The sequence below is a fragment of the Chelmon rostratus genome, chromosome 1, assembly GCF_017976325.1.
Source record: "Chelmon rostratus isolate fCheRos1 chromosome 1, fCheRos1.pri, whole genome shotgun sequence".
NCBI lineage: Eukaryota > Metazoa > Chordata > Actinopteri > Chaetodontiformes > Chaetodontidae > Chelmon > Chelmon rostratus.
In genome coordinates, this window is record NC_055658.1 from 2,675,642 (window position 1) to 2,698,478 (window position 22,837).

The following is a 22,837-nucleotide window of genomic DNA, read 5'->3' on the forward strand; positions in this document are numbered from 1 at the left end:
TCGTGTGCGTTGTGTTATGCAGAGAACCAGACCTGGATGCATTTGGAGGTGCTCTCCATTTATTTCTGACAATAAAAGTGAAATAAAAAGATCCTCCGGTCAATCATCAATATACGTGAGCCCCTCTCCCACGAAGTACAGAAACAAAAGGGGAGAGGTGAAGGAGGGAGGCATATTTTATAGAGGGGGACCCACAAAAACAACTTAAAACTAGTTACAGAATTTGTGTAATTATAACTAAAATTATATGGTGTATGACTCTGTTACACTGCTGTACCATTGACCCTGTTACATAGGTACTGATCAGCCTCATCTGTTGTTGAGAGAAGTTTGATTACATTCAATTCTTTTAATGTAACAGCAGTTTAGAGACAGAAAAAACATAATTCAAAACATTGCAAATATTAGTGATGTTGGAGTCCAGCAAAAGTTTTAGGGAAGCAGAAATATAAAAGCTGAGGTATGTATGATATGCTATAATTAAAAAATATAAGGACTTCTAAATGGACAAAATAATAAAGATACATTTTTCAAATGGGATTCAGGGGTTTGTTTTAATATGTTCAAACACAGCTAATGCACACGATCAAGTGAAATGAACTCCTTAATGTTAGGCCAATCTCATACCAAACATTTTCAAGGCTCAAGGATTCCCCCACTGTCTTTGTTGAGACCAATAAACTCAATAAAAACATTTGAATGGTGACCATTCTGCCTTTTCTGCAGTTGTTTGGCATTAGAACAGATTGAGGTTCAAACTGGGGATCCAGTGTCTGTAAAGTACATGATTCCCTACTGATGGTGAAGAAGAACAGTGGTGGAAGTATTAAGATCCTTTTACTTAAAGAAAGACACTGATAAAAACTGTGTGAAATACTCCTTTACAAGTAAAAGTTTAAAATTAGAAATTCTATTCTATTCTATTCTATTCTATTCTATTCTATTCTATTCTAACTTTAAAAAGTCCTGTTCCACATAAATATGTCCACTGTGACTGTTATGTTATCATGTACAACATTATTGTGTAACATAATCAGTACAGTGTTAATAACGATGCATCAATGTGTAAGTCGCAGCTCGTTGAGGTGAAGAGTTTTAACTATATAAAGTTAAATCCAGTGGATCCCAGCCGAGGGATCAGACCTCCGAGGAGCTGGAGGAAAGAAGAAGAGTTGTGCGACACAGTACACAATGTGTTTTCATCTTTTTAAAAAACTTTCTTACTTTTTAAGTTATGATTCATTACACAATGAAGCAAGCAGTGCTGAGGAATATAATAAAGAACTGAAAGAGAGTACTGGAGGAAAGAGTGTGATTCATTAGGTAGAAATACACCATTAGAGGCAGTCTGGGGTATGATCAAAAAGACAGAATGTGGATATCTTATCATGATAGATGATGTAAACATGGTAATAGATAATAAGAACAAAGAAGCACAGAGTACAGAAAATATTAATAATGAGGAAAAAAGAGGGAGAGAAGAAAAAGAAACACAGAAGCACTGCAGGTTGAAAAGGAATACAGAAAAACAATTATAATGTTTTCAATGAAGGAATTAAATATTGTGTTAAAACATCTGGAAAAAGAGAAATCCAGGATCAGATCTAATAAGATATTGCATCTTATAGAAGCTATTGGAAAGAATCCATAATTGTTCCTATGTGTAAACCAGGGAACGATCCGAGCTTGGCAGAGAGTTGTAGACTGAAAGCTTTAACATGATTTACAAAAATAAGAAGAGGTAAAGTGCAGTGCAGTATTTGTCAATATCAAAAAGGCACATGACATGATGTGAAAAGAGGGATTAAGTTGCATCAAATGTGAACAAGAGGAAAATGTAATGCTGGATGACATTTTTTAACTGATAACATGATCTCATTAAGAATAGGGAAGCATTATTATGGGAGTCACATAGTAAATTCAATATTGCCTTCAATTACTTTCAATTAATAAAAAAAATATTTGGCGTTGTAGATAGGTCTACTGGGCTCTCAGTATTTGCAGGTGATGGGGTTATGTGTATATATAAGTGTATGTATATATGTATATATATATGTATGTAACTTACAGGTAGTAAGTTACAACAAGCAGCAGAGACAGTAGAAGCATGAACAGTGGAACGGCTTTCAGATTTTCAGTCGCAAAGACAAAGGCAGGTTTTTATGAAAGAGGAAATTGATAATGAAATCAGTCTTAAAGTACATGGACAAAACTTAGAGTAGATTGTTTCAAGTATTTAGGGATTTGGTCCAGAAGCTCCGTTGAAAAAAATACACTTAAAGAAGAGTCGGAAAATTACTGAATATTATCAGATGCTTGAGGGGCAGACCGGGGAGCAAATATGTCTGCCTGAAAACTATTTATATTGGTCTAATCAGGTCAGGTCTAGACTATGAATGGATGATCTATGAATCCTTGTCAAAGACATTACTAACAACTGGACACTATCCAGCCTGTGTCTGTGTCCACAGCATGACAAAATAATTGATATAGCTAAAACTACATATAATCTGAATGTCACAGCAGTCGGAACAGCACATGAAACATAAAGAATAATCATCTATAAATGTGTGCAGGCTACAGGAGACCGCAGGTATTTTTATGCTGTCCAAGGTATCAATGATGACACTAGGTGTGCAGAGGAGTTAAGGTGATGAAGGCTGCAGCGCAGTAATTATTAAGAGAATGTAACGAACAGTGTGAAGCTCACTCCAGAAGGTGGCGGTAATGAGCCTCTTAGCTGTCTGCAAACCGCCATTAAACAACAGAGGGAGAAGAAGAAGCTGCTGCTGACAGCTGTCAACTGGACTCACTTTCACTTCTGAGACTGCCAGCCAGACATCGCTCTCAGAGCCTGTCACATGTTGACATACTGGTTAATGTCTAACTTCTGGAAAGTTGCATGAAGCAAAAAAAGCGCTGCAAATGTCGAAATCGCTTCTTCCAAAGTAACAACCGAAGCTAAAGCGTTATACAGGACAAACTTCCCAGAGCTGCTGGCTGAACCACCACTTTCGTTTTCTTGGATTGAAGTTAAAGGCAGAATGGCCGCCGTGCATACAGCAAAGCAGGCTCTGAGGAAAGAAATAAGGCGACGCATCGCAGCGTTGAGTGACGAGGAGAAACGACGACAGTCTGCGGCGCTTTCTCAGAAGGTAAGGACAGCTAACGCTAACGACGTGCTGCAGCTACGGTGGCTGTTAGCTCTGCCAGCGGTGACCGCGTTATTCCGACCGCTACTGAACGTCAACGGACCGTTCTCTGATCCGCTGCTTGGACATGGTTAAAGGCAGGTAGCTACGAGTTTAAAATACTCATTACAAATTCATAGGTCCAGTTTTTTTCTGTCGTAAAATGAAGCTTATTTCGATACAATTTTGCTGTTCTTCGGTCTTCTTCCTGTACGACACAGGACATCATGGAGGTAAAAACTTCTGCCAGCCAGCGCTGAAAGTGGGAAGTTGGTTGAAATAAAGTGGTTTTGGTCTTTATAAACCAAGCCGAATTGATACGTTTGTCCAACTACCCTCTCTACTTCAAAGTGACTTCCTAACAGTTATGTAACAACTGAAAAGTAAATAAATTCTTAAGATGTCATATGTTTTAATTGAGTCTGGCCCTGGTAACTGTAGACTTGCGCTCCCGATGGTCACTATTTGTGCCATTTAACCTTGTTCCCAACATGCCCTGATAGAACATGAATACATAAAAAATACATAGTGTTTTTGTAATTAGTGAGCCGGGGAAATTTTGAACTATTTCAGAAGGGATAAAACTGTCTGAAATGTGTCAGTGTCATTTATCTGCGTGCAGATGGGAGTGGGTTGAGGGGTGTCCAGTGGGTTGCCTGTGATTCCAGGTGCTGCAGCAGGCCATGGAGAAGACAGTACCCCTCTTGGTTATGTAGGTAAATTGGTGGTGCAGCTGTAGCTGGTGTGGCGGTGTTCAGTACCAGATTACAGACACTTTGGCATTTCTGTCAAATTGGAGAGACACGTTTTTTAGTTTGGCTTTGCACCATGAAGGTTTCTGTCAACAGTAAATGTTGTGTGGTCGATGGTGACTTTTATCAGTGTTTATGCGTGTGCAGTAGTCTGAGTGTGTGCAGTATTAGATAAATAAATTCAGCTTTTTTTCACAGTTGCTCAGTGGAACAGTGTAAATACATGATGCAAGCACATTTGGGTAAATATAAAAAGTCGGTTTGCCTCCAACACCTCTGAACTGCATTTGAAGCCGTATTTCCCAACATTCTGTTAATATGTTGCTTTGCTAATTGTAAGTACAGCTTGATCAGGCCATCCATATTGCTAAATAAAAACTGTGCTCAACCCCATAAATAGCTATGGATGTTGTTGTCTGCATGTGTGTGATGTTGAGGTGTGTTTGACTCTGGTTCTCACTTTCTCTTTTCTCCTTTCTCCTTTCTCACTGTCCTCTACCTGCCTTTTTAAATTCCCTGTCAAAATGAACATGATGAAAGACAACCCTCAAGCACTACTTAACTTAATTCATTAACATGAAAATGGCTCAGTTTAATTTACAGTAAGGATACAGTTAATTACATTATTAGCGTCATCTGTGTAAGAGAAACGTCTAGACAATTACACTAGTAATAATAATAGCAATAGTAGCTCCCTCATTCATATTCACACTCTGTTCTCTGGCTTGTTTCAGGAAAATAAAATAAAATGTCACATGCCCCAGTTTTGTCAGACTCAGCTCAACAATCCAAACTAAAAGAGAGCATAAGATGACATAATAATAATGTCCAGAATAATTCCATCATTGTGCATCTGGTCAATTTTACCATTCACAGCGGTTGCTTAACGTCAAGTTGCTGTCCAGATACACAGGAATCCTGAGAAGACAACACATAAACTTCTAGTTTATTGCAACTTGGCTTTGATTTCTGTAGATAGCATCAAACTAGTAGCTGAGATCTGGGAATGCAGCATCATCAATTTGTGTGGTTTCAGCTCTTGTTTTTCACATTCATTGAAGAGAAACTATAATGATTTACACAGAACAAAGCTTTGTTATTTCTCTGTCGTTCATGGAAGATTAGAATCTTAATTGTATTTATTAATTTATATTGACACCTCTCTCTGGCTCTGATAATGTCACTGATTTGAATTCCTCTGCCTTCTCTTTTAGCTGTTCAGACATCCCAAGTATGTTTCCTGTCAGCGGATTGCCGTGTTTGTCAGCATGGATGATGAAGTGTGCACTGAGGAAATCATCAAAGACGTGTTTAAACAGGGTAAAAGGTGCTTCATTCCCAGATATGAGAGCAACGGCAACCATATGGACATGTTGAAGCTCAACAGTCTGCAGGAAGTCGAGACAATGCCTCTGACATCCTGGAACATCCGACAGCCCGCTGACGATGACAACAGCAGAGAGGAAGCACTGGCTTCTGGTAACCATGGACACACACGTACATACAAACACACACATACAGAAACATACACATCATCACCATTACTATCTACAGTCTAGAATTTAATATTGCTGATCAACAGATCAGAGATATTGTTGAAGAGAGTTAACCAAACTGTTTGGTTTGGTTTTAATGATTTGCGTTGCCCATGCTTGTGCTCAGTGTTTTGCTCTTTGCAGTGCGTCATTCTTAGATTTAGAAAAAAAAAAAGAATTATTGTCATACAATGCTCTATGATCTAATTTTCATTGACATTTTTGAAATAAACAGCATAGATTAATCTGGCAGTAAAGATGCCCCATGCAGATTTGCTGGGATCAGAGCTGACTGAGGCCTTTTGTGACGGCTGTATTGGCTATAGCCAGTTGCTCCAGATGTGCTGGCTGAAAGTGCTATTTTGCTGTGTGGATCTGTGGAACAACTGAAGTACAGGTGAACTGGGCAGCAGTTCAATAATGATGCAAGCACATTCTATTCTGGCAACATATTGAGAATGAAACACACCTCTGAGCCTTTCATAATATTGTGTTTGGTGACTGGTGATGACTGGTATTGGGATTGGTGACCAAAAAAAAAAAAAAAACTAAACTAAATGTGATCACAGTATCTCTGATGCAAAATAAGAAGTGTACCAAACCCCATAAGTCTCTAAGTGAGTGATGTTCACGTGTTTTTGTCTCCAGTCGTCTCTTTCTCCTGCCTTTGGAGAACCAAATAAACAAAATACCTGAGTGTTTTTTGACTGATGTTCCATTTGCGATGGTCAGTGATGACAGTTTCAGAGTAGGTTTGTAAACATAATAGACTTAACATTACTATTTTGAAACTTTTTTCAGTATAGTGACTGACACATTCTTTATTGGCACGTTCAGTCAGAAACAAAGGTATCAACCTCATGAGCTGAACCCCGTTTTGGCCCCAGCACACAGTCACACTGTCACATACAGCCTGTCCACAGTTACCATTACAGGAGTTTTCAGGATTCTGACCTCTGATCTTATCAGCTACATTTCTGATGTGTGATCCAGAACAAAATGACACAGATTCACCAGCAGATAGAGCTGTTGTTCCTCTAAAGAGGTTTTTCCACTGTCATCAAGAGAAGAAGTGTGTGCATGCCCGGCCACTCGTCCGTATAATCTGTTCACCTGACCTTGAATTTTATGGCGCCATTTTTCAGTATGAGTTCAAAATCCCTATTTTGAAAGGCCACCAAACCTCTCACCTTTGTAGATTTTTATATTTCCTTTAAGTGAATCCACAGGTTTCCCAGACCTAAAGTGATGTCTGGCCAGTCTGACTTATTATGTATTCAATTATATGATGCCAAAATTAATAAACATCTAAACACAGAGTATGTAATTCTGCCGCTAGGGGTCTCCCAATCAAAACACTAACAAAAGACAGTTTGATCACGTTGTGAAGTAGCGTGGGATCATGGGAATTGTTTTCTGAAAATCTATCTGACGAGGCAGAAGTTGTTTTGTATATTATTATTTCTATAACGTTAGCCACATGGCTGCTAACTTGTCTGGTAGAACACATGCGAATCCGACTTCGCTCTGAATTCCTAACTTGTCACAAAGTTCTCTTTATCTTGGACATGCCACACCAATATTTACCCCGTTTTTCCTGCTCTTCTTGTCCCATAATCTCCTGGTCGCTTGGTTCACCCTTAGGTTTGCGCTTTATGGGGTCAGCTTTGGCGACAACATGCCTCAAACAGAAATGAATAATAATGAATAATAATAATGCTCCATCACGACTGAGCAATACAAACAATAGTAAACGATAGATAGATGTCTAGTTTGTCAAGTTTCAAGTTTCAAGTTCTTTCAACATATCCTTCCTAATAGATAAGACTTTATTAATCTCACAATGGAGAAATTTACTCTTACAGAAGCTCTTCAGAACACAAGGGGGGGGGGGGGGTTATTGCACATAATAACTATGAGAATGAAGGACCTGTGGTAGTGCTCCTTCCTGCACTGAGGGTGTCTCAGTCGTCCACTGAAGGAGCTGCTCAGCTCCTCTACCGTCCGGTGCAGTGGGTGAGAGCTGTTGTCCATGATGGCTGTGAGCTTGGCCAACAGCCTCCTCCCACCCAACTCCTCCACAGAGTCCAGTGGGCAGCCCAGCACAGAGCTGGCCCTCCTGACCCCCGCTCTGTGTTACCTGGGGACGACAGCGTAGAGGATATCAGAGGCTACCACAGAGTCATAAAAAGTCCTGAGCAGGGGTCTGCACACCCTGAAGGACCTCAGTCTCCTCAGGAGGTGGAGGCGACTCTTGCCCCTCTTGTACAGGGCGTCGGTGTTGTGGGACCAGTCCAGTTTATTGTTCAGGTGAACACCGAGGTACTTGAAACTGTCCACTGTCTCAATGTCCTCCCCCTGGATGTTCACTGGTGAGTGTGGTAGTGTCCTCCCGCTGAAGTCAACCAGGGCTGGTGCTGGTGCTGGGAACAGTCCGTGTAGGTGTGGGGGAGCAGGGTGCAGGTGAAGGTGGTCTGGGGAAGGGGGAAGTGCCTGCTGGGTTCTAGACGCGTGAAGAGGGGGGAGCAGGAAGCGGGGCAGAGGGGGTGGGGGGAGAATCAAATCTGTTGAAGTTTACAGTTTAATTCATTCGCCCATATTATTTCACTCCACTTTCTATTGCATAATATTATCTTTACTTTATTTACTTATCTTAACATGGCTGCATGTGCTACCAACATAGCTGGCTAACTAGCTATAGGTGGGGTTGTGAGCTCTTTATAAGCAGGGGTGAACATCATTTTTCAGTCACGCACTCAGGTGAGTACCACGAGATGAGACTCATCCCACACAGAGAGTGGTCTCAATAAACAGTCTCCCTCACTGTCCTCACTGCACCACCCAGTCTCTGGTGGAGCCTCAGATTAGCTGTCTCCATCCACAGGTTAAGAGGTGGCTTTTGGTCAAATGTCTCTGTGGACAAGTGAATGTGTATCAAGGCTGAGAGGCGAGTATGTGACAGGCGAGATCTGTGCTGTCACATGCTGCACTGCTCAAAGGCAGTGGAAGAGACAATTTACCACTTGTCGATGTCAGGGTAACAATCTGGACTGCTTGTGTTTACTTTGTGGGCCAAGTCATACAGGATGCTGCCAAGTCTTTTCCTGCTCGCTTTAAGCTCATCCATTCTCTCACAGTGCGGTCTCTGACAAGTGGCAAGTGGAGGTTTTAGAGATAGTTCAGACCACTAGCCCCAGTCTGTGTGTTGGCATATTCAGGTCTGTATCCAGGTTGATTTTGGAAAGTCTGGACAGCAAAAATGAAATGTGATTTTTGCAAATCACATCCAGGCCACCTTTGGAGGATGTTTGAAACATGACTCTAATCAAATTTCTACAGATGTGTCTCAGTCAGGACGGTCTGGATGCTCAAATCAGATTTCAAAGTGTCTTTTGCATCGTACACAATCTGACATACAACAACAATGTCAGTTCCAGAGTGATGGAGGAGGTCAGAGCAGCTGAGCAGGATCCTTGCTACCAGCAGGTGGCGTGGAACTGCGACTTCACAGCATGATTGTTAGTTTCTTCTGCTTGGGTGCAGTTTGATGTTTTGTAGGTGGCAGAAAGCCAATGTAGCCTCCGGTTTGTTGAAGTGGGGTTGTATGAGACATTTACTCAGTGTATTACTTATAGTAGATGGCAGTTGGCATGGAGAAGCAGGGAAGTAGTACGAGTACGGAAGCTAAGCAGCGTACTGCTGTGCAAGGGGTCAGCAGTAAAACATTTTTTATCCATATTTTATAATGAACAATTTCAGTGCTTTACCTTGCCATCAGACAGCCGTTTCCTTTGGCACTACACACTCAGCTGTTGAACGTCTGTATTCCTGTGCATGCCACTCACTACATTATGCGCGGATCAGCTGTTTGGGTCAGGATTTCAGCAGTTTAAGCAAGAGACAACAAATGAAGGAAAGTAAAAATGAGTGGTTATGACAGCGACGATGAAATGTCTTTCACTGTGGAGACAAAAGGATACCTTTATGAACCAGAGCCAGCACAAAGACACAGCTGGAGACAGAGAGAGGGGACACTCCTGTGGAAACTGGAGCAGTTTTTCACTGCTAGATTGGCAGGTCACTTTATTTATGTGTGGCTATTTAACGCTTTTTTACCTGATGGTTGAGCACGACAGCAAGTCAGCAAGTGTCTCTCTGGTTTATTTGCTGGTGGTCTGGACAGTGCAGAGAGTGTTGTTCACAGTTGAGAAAATAAAATGCTAAAGTGTCTGTCTGATGTAAAGCGCTGAAAATGTTCATTATATAGTGTCCACCTCAACTGATATTTATCATTTTACATATTTACCTTCTTTTAGGTGGTTAAAATCCCACAGCTGTGCATTGCTTTGCTTCTGTTTTGGTCTGCTTCTTCAAACTGGGGCCATGCTGACTGCTATTTATTGTAGGTAATTAAATTTCAGAAAGCCTGAATTATCCCTTTTTTTGGACATCTCTCTCAAAGGCTACATCATTGGTTCAAGTGTCTTAATTAGAAATATGTGTGGATGTGTATTGATGAGCAATGACAGACGCTGCCGTCTTCTTCTGCTGAGTTTTATAGTGGTAGACATCCACCATTAGTGCTCCTTTACCACCATGCTCAGCAGACAGCGGCTGGTTAATTTAGAGTTGCTCGCCACATTTTGATTGTGAAGCTGTTTCTCAGAGAAACTCTGTAAAGATCAAAAGAAAGAGGGGACGTGCTACTTCTCTTAATTACGTCCACGTTTCCCTCGGCTCACGTCTTTGGCAGATGTGAGGAGAGACAAGAATCTCATCTTTTCTTCTCAACCATCACTTGAAGCCACATCCGAAGACTGCAGCACATCTGGACCAGTTGTCGGTCAGGTTTTACGGCTCTGTGGCAACTTCTGTTGATCTGGAGTTTGTGTTTGCTCATAAATGCTGTTCAAATAATGAACACCATGGCCGGGCCACCTCTGACAGCAGGTTTGGACTCTAGTGCTCTCCCACATTTTAGCTGAGATGGGAGTGGTTTCCAAAGTTAAGAAAGTTGATAATACATTTCCATAGCAACCTGACCAGAGTCCTGTCATAACCCCCCTTCTGCTGCGCTCTGAAATACTGCTGCCATTCACTCATGATTATTTACTTCGTCTTTCCAGTTCTCTTGACTAGTGTGCTACTGCTGCAAAGAAGAAACAGTTGCAGTTACTTCTGTTGAGAAGAGACACTCGTAGCTGCAGATTGGTAACATGGCTGGTTATTGTGCTGATGGAATGAGCTCAGCGCAGGTCTGAGAACAGGAAAACATCTCACCAAGACATTACCAAATATATTTGGTAGGACAGGAAAAGTTATGAATAACAGCCCATCTAAGACAACAGCTCCTGGCTCAGCATTGAGCCAGCAAGTTCAGCAGTGGGATTTCAGTGAGATCAGGAAGTTCAGAGGAAAAATGATAACATTATCTGTACCAAAATATTAACTTTGGCTGCAGTTGAAGTCTACATGACAAAAAGTGAGGCCATTACTCTTTGCTATTACTGTATAATATGAAGCATATATCTAATCATTAATAAATAAGGACACAGTTAACATGTTGGCAGGAAACATGCACAAAGTGTGTGCAAAGGGGAGAGAAAGCAGGATGGAGCTGCGGGTCAGCAGTTCAGAGTGGAGCAGGTGGAGCTGGAAACATTATAAGCATACTGTAGATGTTGGGGCTAAAGTAAGGCAGCCAAACACACACTTAAACGTTTAGTTGCAGCCTGTTCACTGATGGTCAAGCAAAGCATCCGTCCACCATCGTTTGCATTGTAATTCAGATGTTGTGTTTGTCAGTTGCATGATTTTCCGATCGAATAATCGTTTTTTGATTCCATATAAGCCAGTGATTAGTGTATTATTCCTGCCCCATTCCAATCTTCATTGTGGCTCTTGTAAATGTAATTTGCGTCATGTGTATGCTGGGTCAGAGAACTTTCCCTGTAAAACTGATCATTCCAAATTCCAAATGAATTCAGCAGATTGCGTATTCCTTCTCTGTGAGCACTGCGAATGCCACTTGTTGTGCCAGTTCAGTCTGAGGGGAACATGACTGGAGCAAAACATGAGCCTAACCATCTCTACACACATGTCAGGTCCCAGCAACATCCTGTGCTCTACGCCAACCCGGTCTCCTGCTGAAAGTCTAACAGTGTTCAAAACAGAAGAACGAGCTGGCTCTGTGTGAGATGTTGCCATGGTTACCCAATAAAAAACTGTGTTATCACAAGTCAGCTATCAATCACTCACTTCCACACTCACTCACTCAAACTCAAACAACAGTCACGAGGAGTGAAGAGAGGAAAACCCTTAACACCCTTAAACGTAGCCTTTTTAGGCTTTCTCCACTCACACAGAAGGACTTTGCCATCCCAATGAAGTCACTAACATGGTCACTCCAGCAGGAAAGTTGTGATCATCCCCCTGCTTGTCTGGCCTGCTAATTCATATTTATTTTTTCCCTCCAGTTGAGTTTGACACTCCTGAACATGTTGAGATATAAAGTCAGGGGATCAGCAAATTCACAGGGACTCACACTCTGGATGAATAAACTCCAAACTGATTGGGGATCAGAGAGTTGAGATATTTCAGAGTGGATCAAAAAGGTGAACGGACTGATTTTTCCACCCCTAGAGTCACGCTGCTGCTGTGGCTAAAAACGGTTTTACTCCTGTTTCATTACTGTTACGTATGTACAGTAGCAGTTTCCAAAGATTAGCACCATAGATGCAGAAGTGCAGTCTTCTGGTGATGCATGACTCAGCAGTTTCAGTCTGTCAGCATATAAGACAATTTGATTTTCAAGAGCTCACAGTTTAATGTCTCAAATGTTAATGTTTGGTCTTAAAATGCCTTGTAAAGTATGAAATGAGACATGAAATGTACAAAATAACATCCCGGACAAGGTTTGGCTGTCAGCTGTTTATATTTACAGGCAAAAGCAGACATTTTCCAGACCTTTATCACTGATTACTCTATCTGTTGTCATTATCCAGGAGGTCTAGACCTGATCCTGATGCCAGGCCTGGGTTTTGACCGGGCCGGGAATCGTCTGGGACGAGGGAAGGGCTTCTACGACACCTATTTGAAACGTTGCATGAGACACCCCAAGGGAAAGCCCCACACCATCGCCTTGGCCTTCAAAGAGCAGCTGTGTCAGGAAATTCCCGTGGACGCGAATGATGTGCCCCTTGATGAAGTCCTGTATGAGGATGATGAGTAGCTATTCAGTTACGAGTGGTGGTCCATGAGCACAAAAGGGGCTGTGTTTGGGCTCACTGGACTGGCTGTTAGAATACAGCCATCCTTCTAAGCAACCATCTGTCACGGCATTATACGGGTTAACATACTAATTCACTGGATCTATTGATATTTACGTTGAAGATGCTGTTTTGTGTCAGTACTCTGCTCTTTATGTCTTGCTGCAGTTGCCATAACAAGCTTTTAAAAGCAGGTTTTGCTAACAACTAAATACTTCAAATGAACAATTGAATTCCACCAAACTTTAATGAAGAATTCAATGAAAAGAAGCACAAATAAAGCTGTTTTTGGAAAAGTCCTATATTTTAATGTACCACCTGTGATCACATGACTGACATCTCATAGTGAGGTGATTTGATGACAGTTGAGCTAAGACATGCAGCTGGGGAAAAGCCAGGGAGTGGACCTTATGGACTTGTCAAACTTAACGATATCTTGTTCCCTCAGCTGAAATACTGGAACTCCCCGTTCACTCAAAAATGCTTTTGCTGACAGTTGCTACGCTTGGAGTCTGACACCAGAAGGTTGATTTCTACGATGGCCCTGAGCTCGACACACCGCAACTTCAGAATACACACACAAAAAGACAAAACGCAAGCAAATTGCATGCGTGTGTTGAGCTCTCAGGGCCACCGTAGTTCTCCCATTCGTCACATGTATTTGAGTTTAACACGTGTATGTACAAGAGGATTTTCTGACATCACAACTAGTTTGGAAGCCAGTCATGAACCCATATGCAGCCTAAACACATGTGATGTGAAAACCTGAATCTTCCAGTGCACATACACTGAGGATCAGCGTTTCGGTCCAGTAAGAGACTTTATGGTCCAGCAGCTTTTAAAATGGTAAAATATTTGCTTATTTGTTCTGGATTTTTCAAAGTGGGAGAAGCAGGAGGTACAATCTGAAGTGTTTTTAACAAGATCGTTAAATGTTTGTGTGGAAAACAAATTTATTGCTTCAAGCAGAGCGTTTTCATCTGTGTTAAAACACACACTGGGCCCACGTTGTAAAGTATTCAAACACATACAAAAGTAAAACATATTGTTTCTTGATAAAATATAGTAAAAGTCATTCACTGTTTTGTTTTTTTTTCTTTATTTTTTTCTTGTCAGCTTAATCAAACAGGCTAAGATACCTTAAAGGTCCAGTCTGTAAGATTTGGGGGATATATTGGTAGAAATGGAATATAAGTATGTTTTAATAAGTGTATAATCACCTGAAAATAAGAATAATTGGTTTTTGTTACGTTAGAATGAGCTCTTCATATCTGTAGACGGAGCTTTCCGCCATGCTGTCCTGCCATGTTCTACAGTAGCCCAGAACAGACAAACCAAACACTGGAGTATTCAGTGTCCATTCTAGCTCGTTAAGCGGAACTTAACTGAGCTCACTGCCTCGGCTCACCACATGAACTAACAGTTTGATTTTTGGCTTTGCATTATGTGATTCATTAAAACCAAATTGTGAATTTGGAGTTGAACGTTTCTTATTTAATCCAGTAGCTCAGGTTGATGCAGGTCTATGAAACAAACTGCTGCTTGCCATGATATATTTTAGCTTTAAGAAAATGCTGATGTCCATATTTTTTGTTGACACCCCCTGAGGCAATACCAGAATAAGAAGGGAAATTACTATGAAATTTACTGCATGCATGCTTCCTCGAGAATGAATCCTTTCCGTTTTGAACAGCTTATGAACAAAGCTCATTGTTCAAGTTGTTTGGTTTAAATACCAGGGCAGTGATGGTAGACCTCAAACCTTCAGGTTGTATACTTATAAATACTTTCAGCAGGTCTGAAATCTCTCTGTTACCTGCCTGCCTGAGCGTTTACTTTAACGATCTGTAGGTAAATACAAAAGAATGTCAAGCATGTTTAGACATTTGTATACACAGGAAGCTTTCATTTTTTATCTTCCTCCATACTTCCTCTCCATCAGTTACTGTACTTTGCTCATTTAGTGAATGGTGAATAGAAGTAGATGTGTGCTGTACACCAGCAGGGAAAATAATGTCAAGATGAATAATATTTATTTAAAACTAGGCCGTTTGCTATAAAGATTGTCGCAGTCGTCCAAGGGGAGGGACGACACATAAGATGGGTCTTTGAATGCTTGACTTTTTGAAGAAGCTGACATTTTCAAAAAACGTGACTGAGCCATGTTCCAAACTACGCCTTCACCCAAACGACAACCAAGAATATAAAACTGGACTACTAGGCCATCTGCTTTGGCACCCCATCCAGACCACTGGCTTCCAGAAACAGATGACCAGAGCTGAGACCCCCGGAGACGTGCTCAGTTTGTCCAGGGATGCTTGTCTGCAGAGAAAACCAACATACTAAACACACATACAGTCAGATACCACTTTACTACGTAAAACTAATGCAGTGTAATACTACAGTCCTGCAAGAAATCCTACCGTTATGAAGGTTATGATATTCAGATCAGTTGAAACTATTAGAAAGATATGTTGACACATCAACACAACTTTATTTCAGTCAACATTGTGTCGTTGCATGTATGTGACGGATCACATGTGATGACAGGCAATGATCAGGTTAAAAGCAGGCGGGGGGCTGACAGCCTGTAGCTGCCCAGTTCTGTTTTCAAGGATGAGGATACTAATTTCACTTTGCACTGTTAAATCTGGCCTGACAGTCTGGGCCAGTCAGCTGGCCAAGCTGCCAGGAGTCCAAGCGATGGCCAGTCAGGGGCGCTCCGGGTCCGACCTTTGACACATTCTAATTTAGTCCAGGCCAGAGAAAAACAGACAGTTTTTTTCTCTGCTATAGATTTAGAGTGATGAATAACCCTTTAAATGAGAACTTGACTGTCATCCATGTGTGTCATATCAGTAGTATGTTGTTAAACCTACAATCTGCCTTTTCACAAGTCCTTTGGGTCAAGAAGCAAGTCTGCACGGGCCCACAGAGACAAAACCTTAACCCAAGTCTCCACCCTCAAATGAAGTGCTGTACAGTGAGGGGACTTGCATGTTTTCAGTAATCGGAGAACAGAGGAAGATGTGAGACCCAAGACAGAACCAAAGCAATAATGGGACCTGGTACACCCACGTCATGCATCCCTGGTTCCAAAAAGCAGGGCAGCTGTGTAAAATGTAGATAACAACAAACTGTCTTTACTGACTGGTTCTCTGAAGTAATGGACCAGTAACATCCTTTATCCAACCATGTGTTCACAGAGTGGTGAACCTCGCTCCATCCTCGCTTGTGAACGACTGAGTCTTTCCAAGATGCTCCTTTCATACCCAATCATGATACTATCACCTGTTACCATCTAACCTGTCTGTCCAGTCTTTAGCTGCTCCTGTCCCAACTTGATTGAAACGTGTTGCTGCATCAGATTCAGAATAAGCAGATATTTACAAAAATCAATGAAGATGATGAGGTCAAACATTAAATCTATTGTCTCTGTAGTGTTTTGTCTTTGTATTGTCTGAGTATATGTTGAAAAGCATTAGCAAATCATCACATTCTTTATTAGTCTTTATGTTGAGTTTTACACAGCATATGACGTTGCACGTAGTATGGCACTGAGTTATTTTTACTTGGTTTACTCAGGGTAATTTCAGCCTGAGCATCGGTGTCTGTGATCAATCTTAGTGTTTCAGTCAGCCATCAGAGTCATTAATGTGTATTAGATCATAGCTGCGGGGGCTAACTTTGTGTTTTGAATATTTATTATACATCACAGATTATGTTAATGTCTCATTTTGTAACAGCACCAGCTGGGACTTAAACTGTCACCGTCCACCACTACAGCATTTTCTGTCATTCACATATTTCTGAAGGAGGGCCAAATGCTGCTCTGTCACACTGCTCATGTGCTGTATGTTATGTTTTATCTAGTATGACCTGTAGTATCACAGATAATTACAGTTGACAGTCAGTTGGTCAAAGCTCGTGTCTTTGAATACTGAAATATGGAATATACATGTAGGTTGACACTGGGTCTGTCTGACTCTCAGAAATTTAAATTATGATCTCCAACAACCCCAAAGCTGTACTAATGACTGCATGCACCTTGTTATTTAACGGCTGAGAAACAGTAATCTTTAAAGAAAACAGTGGCTTCAGTTGTAATTAGAGCTTTTTCTTGACCAGTAATAGTGTGTGTGTAACATTTCAAAGCAAGAATGGATTAAGAAAATAGCTTAGCGGAAGTGATGACATCCCCCAACACAAAGTCACTCTGTCCATCTGTCCTGCCTACTTATGATCTGATAAATAAATTACGATAAAATAAAAAAGCCAAGAAAAATAAAAGAAACACATGAATGATATATAGCCAGTCCAACATGCCCTTGTAAAATAGGTTGTTTGTTTGAGCCTGTTACAAGGAGGCAGCTTGATTAACTGAAGGCAACTTTAGGTGTCAGGACAGTTTTTAAGGAAGAGTCATTTGATTCAAAGTTAAAAAAAGAATTATTTGATAAGATGAGGTGACGTCTAAGGCAGAAGGAAGGCATTTGGTCCAAAGCATTCGTGAATGGAGGAGCCAGCAGGAAGTGGAAGTCTGTGCATGCTCGTAACCAGCTCAGCTGCAGGAGGACTCAGGTTCACATGCTGTACAAACATGGAAGCGTGAGGCTTTTTTGTTTGATGCGCTCAACGATCATCTTTGACAGGAAAGCGTGGAGGTGGAGGAAGCTTCAGGAGGAGTCAGTTGATCTTGCAGTGTTTTAGTTTGTCACCATCGTGGAGTTTCAACTGAGTCCTGAAAGAATCTTCAGCAGGACTGCGTGTGTCAAAGAGGAAACACTTGTCGTTCTGTGTGGGGGGGTGTAGTGGGCTGCTAGTATGGACTTCAGTCCAGAAGCAGGCCACTAAGACCGACAAAATGATGTCACCTCCATGAACAGTCCTGTAATTGCAGTATGTGGGGAGAGACGATGAGAGGAACTGCAAATGCTAAAATAAATTGCGTTGTCCTTTTCTGTGTACACAATAGCTTTTTGAAAGCTCAGTTATTTTTGTGAGTCATGAGACAACAGGCTAACGGAGCAGGCCCATTATTTTATGTTTGCAGCAGCTGTCTCATGCTGTTATCAAAACTATAAACTTCTAAGACTCACCAAAGTGGGCACTACTCAGGCACAGAAAATGACACTCATCTAGATTTACATTTCCATTTTCACTATTAGATAGATAGATAGACAGACAGATAGATAGATAGATAGATAGATAGATAGACTGTAATGACAGAATGATCTTGAACTGACTCATTCACTGCTTACAGTTTGGTAATAACTGATTAAAGTGACCGTGTCAGATTACAACACTGCGATCTACAGTCGATTCAGGAGTCTGTAGTTTTCAAAATATGCTAAATCAATTAACATCTATACCTCCACATGTCTTCATTCAAATGCTACCAAACTTGGCAGAGACACTCTTTGGATACTAGATGTTACATGTGTTGAATGGTGTTCAGACATGTCAAACGATGAGTCCGCAGTAAAGCGATGTGGCCACTCCACCCTTCCCCTTTCCCATCATTTCAAGTGAATGAACTCCACTGAGCCTCTGCTGTGACAAACAGAGTGACAGCTGTCTCCTGTGAATCTATGCTGGCTCAATGTGTGTGGTGGATAGTGGATAGTGGTGAGTTTTACACTGTGTACTTACCATCGGCTGGTTAACTTCAGTACCATTAACAATGTATATATACATTCCAGTGGACTGTATTACCTTGTTTTGACTGAAAGGCCGTTGTCCTTTGGCTCAGAGTCATAAAGTAAAAATGTATACCATCATAAAAAGGTGAGTAAACACATAGGTGAACAACCATTATACTTAAATTATGATTTTTAAAGAATGTACCAACTACACTTTGTGTACTTTGGTCACCGACAAATATACTGAAGTGTACTCAAGCAGACCTGACGTGTAAATAGTTGCTAAATTGGCTCCACTTTTTACGAAGTTTAAGTGAACTGAAGCTCACCGGTGAAATCAGGATTCATGAGCATTCAAAACACACTTGCAGTGCAATTATATAAAATGACCAATGTGTTGGAAACATACTTAAATATACTTAAAATGAAGAGAAATTTAAATCCACTTTAAGCATGCTAGTAGTGTATTACAAAGGACTTGAAAATAAGTGTATTTTGTACACTTTGTTACTGTTATAAGTATTTGTAATTTAGTACACTTTTTAAAAGTAGTACTACTGCTACTCTTTGACCTGGGCACTATTTTGTACTCAAAATGTACTGCCATAAATGGCCTATACGTGCATTTAGCTCTACTTCAGCTCTTTATATAGTGCCAGTTAGAACAAGTAATGTTTCACTTTGGCTCGGTTTCAGCTACCAGGCTTCATCCAGCCTGGCTCAGCTCCACCCATGCTCCACCTCTTTGGCCATTCTTTGGATTAGCCGGCAGTTAGGAAGAGTCAAGCGCTGCCAAGATGTTGTTGGCCGGAGCGGCTGTCGCTGAGCTTCACAGTGGCTGTGGGTGACATGACAGTGTCCATGTTTTGTACAGTCCGATGTGGACTGTACATGGATGTGACCCTCCAACAGTTTATCAGTGAGGATACATGAAACATATCCTGTTTCTGACTGTTAGTAGAGACTCCTGCAGAGCACCATTAGGCTTCACGATCAAAGTTTTTAGAGTACATCGACACTTCTGTCTGTATTCTCACACTCCCACTAACTCACTTGCCCACATGTGCTCTCTCGCTCTGTTTCTCTCTGCTGTGAGTCTCATCACACTTTTTTATGGGTTGATGGTTTTTATAATTCCTGTTCTTGGGAGGTGCTACAGCCCCCTCAGCACCCCTTCTTCCCGTTCCCATGCCTTACATGTAGTTTTAGCCACTGGCTTGATAGCAGGCCATAGTATTATCAGAGCCTCTTTTGCAGTTGATGCAGAGTTTATTCCTCGTGCCTCCCCCTCTGCAGTTGCCTCTCCCCACGACAAAACATTTTCCTACCCTTGCTAGCACCCTTGGTTGTCATGCTGGCCTGCGTGCCTCGACTACCTCTGCCAACAGCGTTACACAATGCATGCCAGTAATAGGGGACTACCTGCAGTGTTAGACCAGCATCGGCAGCAATTCTATACTGTCTCCCTGGGGACAGACTGTTCGACATAGGGGTTAATCTGAGGTATCTGGCACAGGGTGGGAGGACGCAGGTGACCAACATCATAAGCATGAAGCAGTTGGAGAAAAGAAAAGAAAGCCTAGCCAGGTCATTGAAGTGTGACAGAAAGATGAGTTGGCATCGAATTATTGTCTCTGGTCCCTTACGGGTGAGGGGGAATGATGAGATGTGCAGGAGGCTTACTTCACTGAAGATGTGGCTGGCTGGTTGTAGCAGTGAGCAGGGATTTGGGTTTGCAGGTAACTGATCTTCTTGCTGGGGCCGCCCTGACCTGCTGAGAGCACATGGCCTTCACCTTACTGGAACAGGCACTAGGAATAGAGACAGGTGTTTTCTTTGAGTTTGACATTAAAGACTTAGCACTTGGCAGGTTGCAGGTAATTACAGAGCCTGCTGGCTTTGGATTCTATTAGCTTAGTTAATATGTCCGGTAAGAGCAGACTGTCAGACTGATTGCGCCCTGCCATATTATTCATAAATTCTCTAAATTTGTTGATCTGGCTGTGGTGAAGTGTCCCACAGAGCACCTAATGAAGTCTGACAAAACAAAATGTCTAAGGTAATTAAGATCGTTGGTGGTACTGGTTACAAACAGGCTGACAGAAGTGTTGTTCGTGTGTGTAGACCAGAGACTATAAGATTAAAACAGATCGTGATGCTGTTTTGCCATCATTGTTCTCCATGAAGTTTGCTGGAAGTGATCTAATGTAGCCCCAGTGCATTTTATGTGGAGTGAGAACTGAGCCAGACTCTGTTTAAAAAAATCAAATTTTAAATGCTACATTGCTAATAAGCAACTGGTCATAACTTAGGGGCCAATTTTGCCTTGTGTGCTCTGATTGATTTGGCATGCTGTTAACACACCAGGCATAATTTTGAAATTCAACTTTTGGCATTTGTTTCCTGTGTTGTTCATCACTGTTTTGGAAGAAGGAAATAATGGGAGTAAGAAACAAACCAGCTTTAACAGTGACAGATTTTCTTCTTAGTGTGATGGGGTGAATCAAATTTATGCCGATGTGAAAAGTGGCTCATGTGGATTTTAAAAGTAACTGCTAAATATGTTTTGGTGAGTCTACAATGGCATGTAAACAAAAAAAACCTTAAAGTCTTCAATTTGTGAACGGAGTTTGGTGTGTTTGTAGGTGGTAGAACAAGAATGCTCAACAGGGCTAGAGGTGACGGAATCAACGTTTGATTAACTACTTATTTTAGAAGTTAACTGCTAAAGTTCTTTTAAGATTTGGACTGGACCTCTACGCTTTCACTTTCATTCAAATAAAAAGTAAACTGTGCATGACTTTGTAAAAAACACTGTTCTTAGTAAATCCCTGAGAAATAAAATGAAATATGGGAACACTTGTTAAATATGGCTCCTTTACCTGTTAGTTTGTTCCGGCCCAAATGCGACATCTATATAATAATAAGCAAAAAAGCTTTTCCTGTTATGTTGCCAGAATCAATTGTGTTCTCAGCAAAGACTTGTTTGCATGTTGCTGAGCTGTGCTGGTCTGTACGTGGACCCCTGGAGCTGTTTCCATTAGTTTACAGTGTTAAAGGAACGTCTCCTCTTGTTTTGTAGCATTATTCAACATCAGCACTTTTTACAGCCACCACAGAACAGAGCAGCTGTGCAGATTCGACAAACTGGCCTTGAGTAAGTAGAATAGGCACATTAGACACAGAACATAAAACATGGCAGAGTTCATTTATACTGGATGTTTATCTAGCAAACTTTGGTTAGTACCGCAACACTGAAGCAAATTCTGAATAATCATGAAATGGAATGTGCTCATGTGCAAAGTGATGACAAAAGTGTGTGTGTGTGTGTGTGTGTGTGTGTGTGCGTGTGTGCATGTAATATTTGGTGCAAACTTATGTGAGTCTTCCTTGGGCTGGGCTTTCAAACATAGCATCAGAAACCCAAATAATGGAAATATAAAGAAATAAATATCATTGCAGCTATTGAAGTGGATGGCTGTGAATTATTCAACACGGCCCAGATAGCAGTCCCATCGTTTGCCTAGCATGATTGGGCAATATGAGTCAAATATGCAAAAATCACAAGTCCCAGTAACACCTGCTGCTGTGCCTATGCAAATATCCTTATCGTCCAGCCAAAGCAGCCGTACCTGGCTCTGTGCAGACGCCCGGATTTCTGATTTCAATAGCACAACAGTGTGACATTAGAATATAAAGTAGCAGGCCCCTCAGGCTGTCCCCATTAACATAGCTGTGACTGCGGTTAAACTTGGTGCAGAGAAGAAACTCGCTTCTGTCATTGCAGCGATTAGTTTTCTGTTATCTCACAGTAGTTCACACTGGCATTGTACACAAAATCAAACATGTATGTTGAAGCTACAAAAAAGAAAAAAGTCGGATAATTTAGAAGAAGAATCCAGTTGGTCAGAATAAAAAGGAACGGTGAAAAGCAGCAGAGGACAGATAGACCCTTAGGCCGAATCTCTAACAAGGCTAAAACTATCATGAAGATGTACTCAACGGATTGTGTGTTATCAGCCGGTCCTCTGATGTTAATTGGTATATTAATCACAACAGGGATCCTCAGCTGCTGACGTTCATGTAAACAGATTAACCTAATTAAGACTGGAGCTGGAATATGATCTATAGCGGGATTAGTCTGCCATATATTTATGTAGTCATGAAGCACACAGCAATGGTTTGTTCATCCTGTGGCTTCAAACTGGCCTGTTATTGCTATTGAATGCGTTGTTGCTGCTACATCACCACAAACTGCCTATACATGAGGAGGAGGAGGAGGGAGGTGTAGAGAGGCAAATGAAGAGCAAGAAAAAAAAACTACAGCCACTACAGCTCTGTGAGGTGGATCAAAGCGGAAGTTATATAATAATAACAGTAATAATACTAATAATAGCGTCGCGGTACCATACTTGTTACAAGTTTTCCTGAGGAGAAGATGAATAACCG

The 22,837-nt window shown here is 41.3% G+C and overlaps 1 protein-coding gene across 1 annotated transcript; it reads left to right on the top strand.

The window, feature by feature from the left end:
* Window positions 1–2,784: 2,784 nt before the first annotated feature.
* Window positions 2,785–14,218, top strand: mthfs (5,10-methenyltetrahydrofolate synthetase (5-formyltetrahydrofolate cyclo-ligase)). Its single transcript, XM_041943621.1, has 3 exons — window positions 2,785–3,155; window positions 5,158–5,422; window positions 12,483–14,218. Exons 1-3 carry the CDS (start codon window positions 3,045–3,047, stop codon window positions 12,707–12,709), a joined length of 603 nt encoding a protein of 200 aa, XP_041799555.1. The 5' UTR covers window positions 2,785–3,044; the 3' UTR covers window positions 12,710–14,218.
* The last annotated feature ends 8,619 nt before the right edge of the window (window positions 14,219–22,837 follow it).

Excerpts from the sequence above, each read along its gene's own strand:
- mthfs (XM_041943621.1), top strand. The coding sequence starts at position 3,045 with ATGGCCGCCGTGCATACAGCAAAGCAGGCTCTGAGGAAAGAAATAAGG. Across the intron at positions 3,156-5,157 it reads CTGCGGCGCTTTCTCAGAAG|CTGTTCAGACATCCCAAGTA; the intron begins GTAAGGACAGCT and ends CTTCTCTTTTAG. Across the intron at positions 5,423-12,482 it reads AGAGGAAGCACTGGCTTCTG|GAGGTCTAGACCTGATCCTG; the intron begins GTAACCATGGAC and ends GTCATTATCCAG.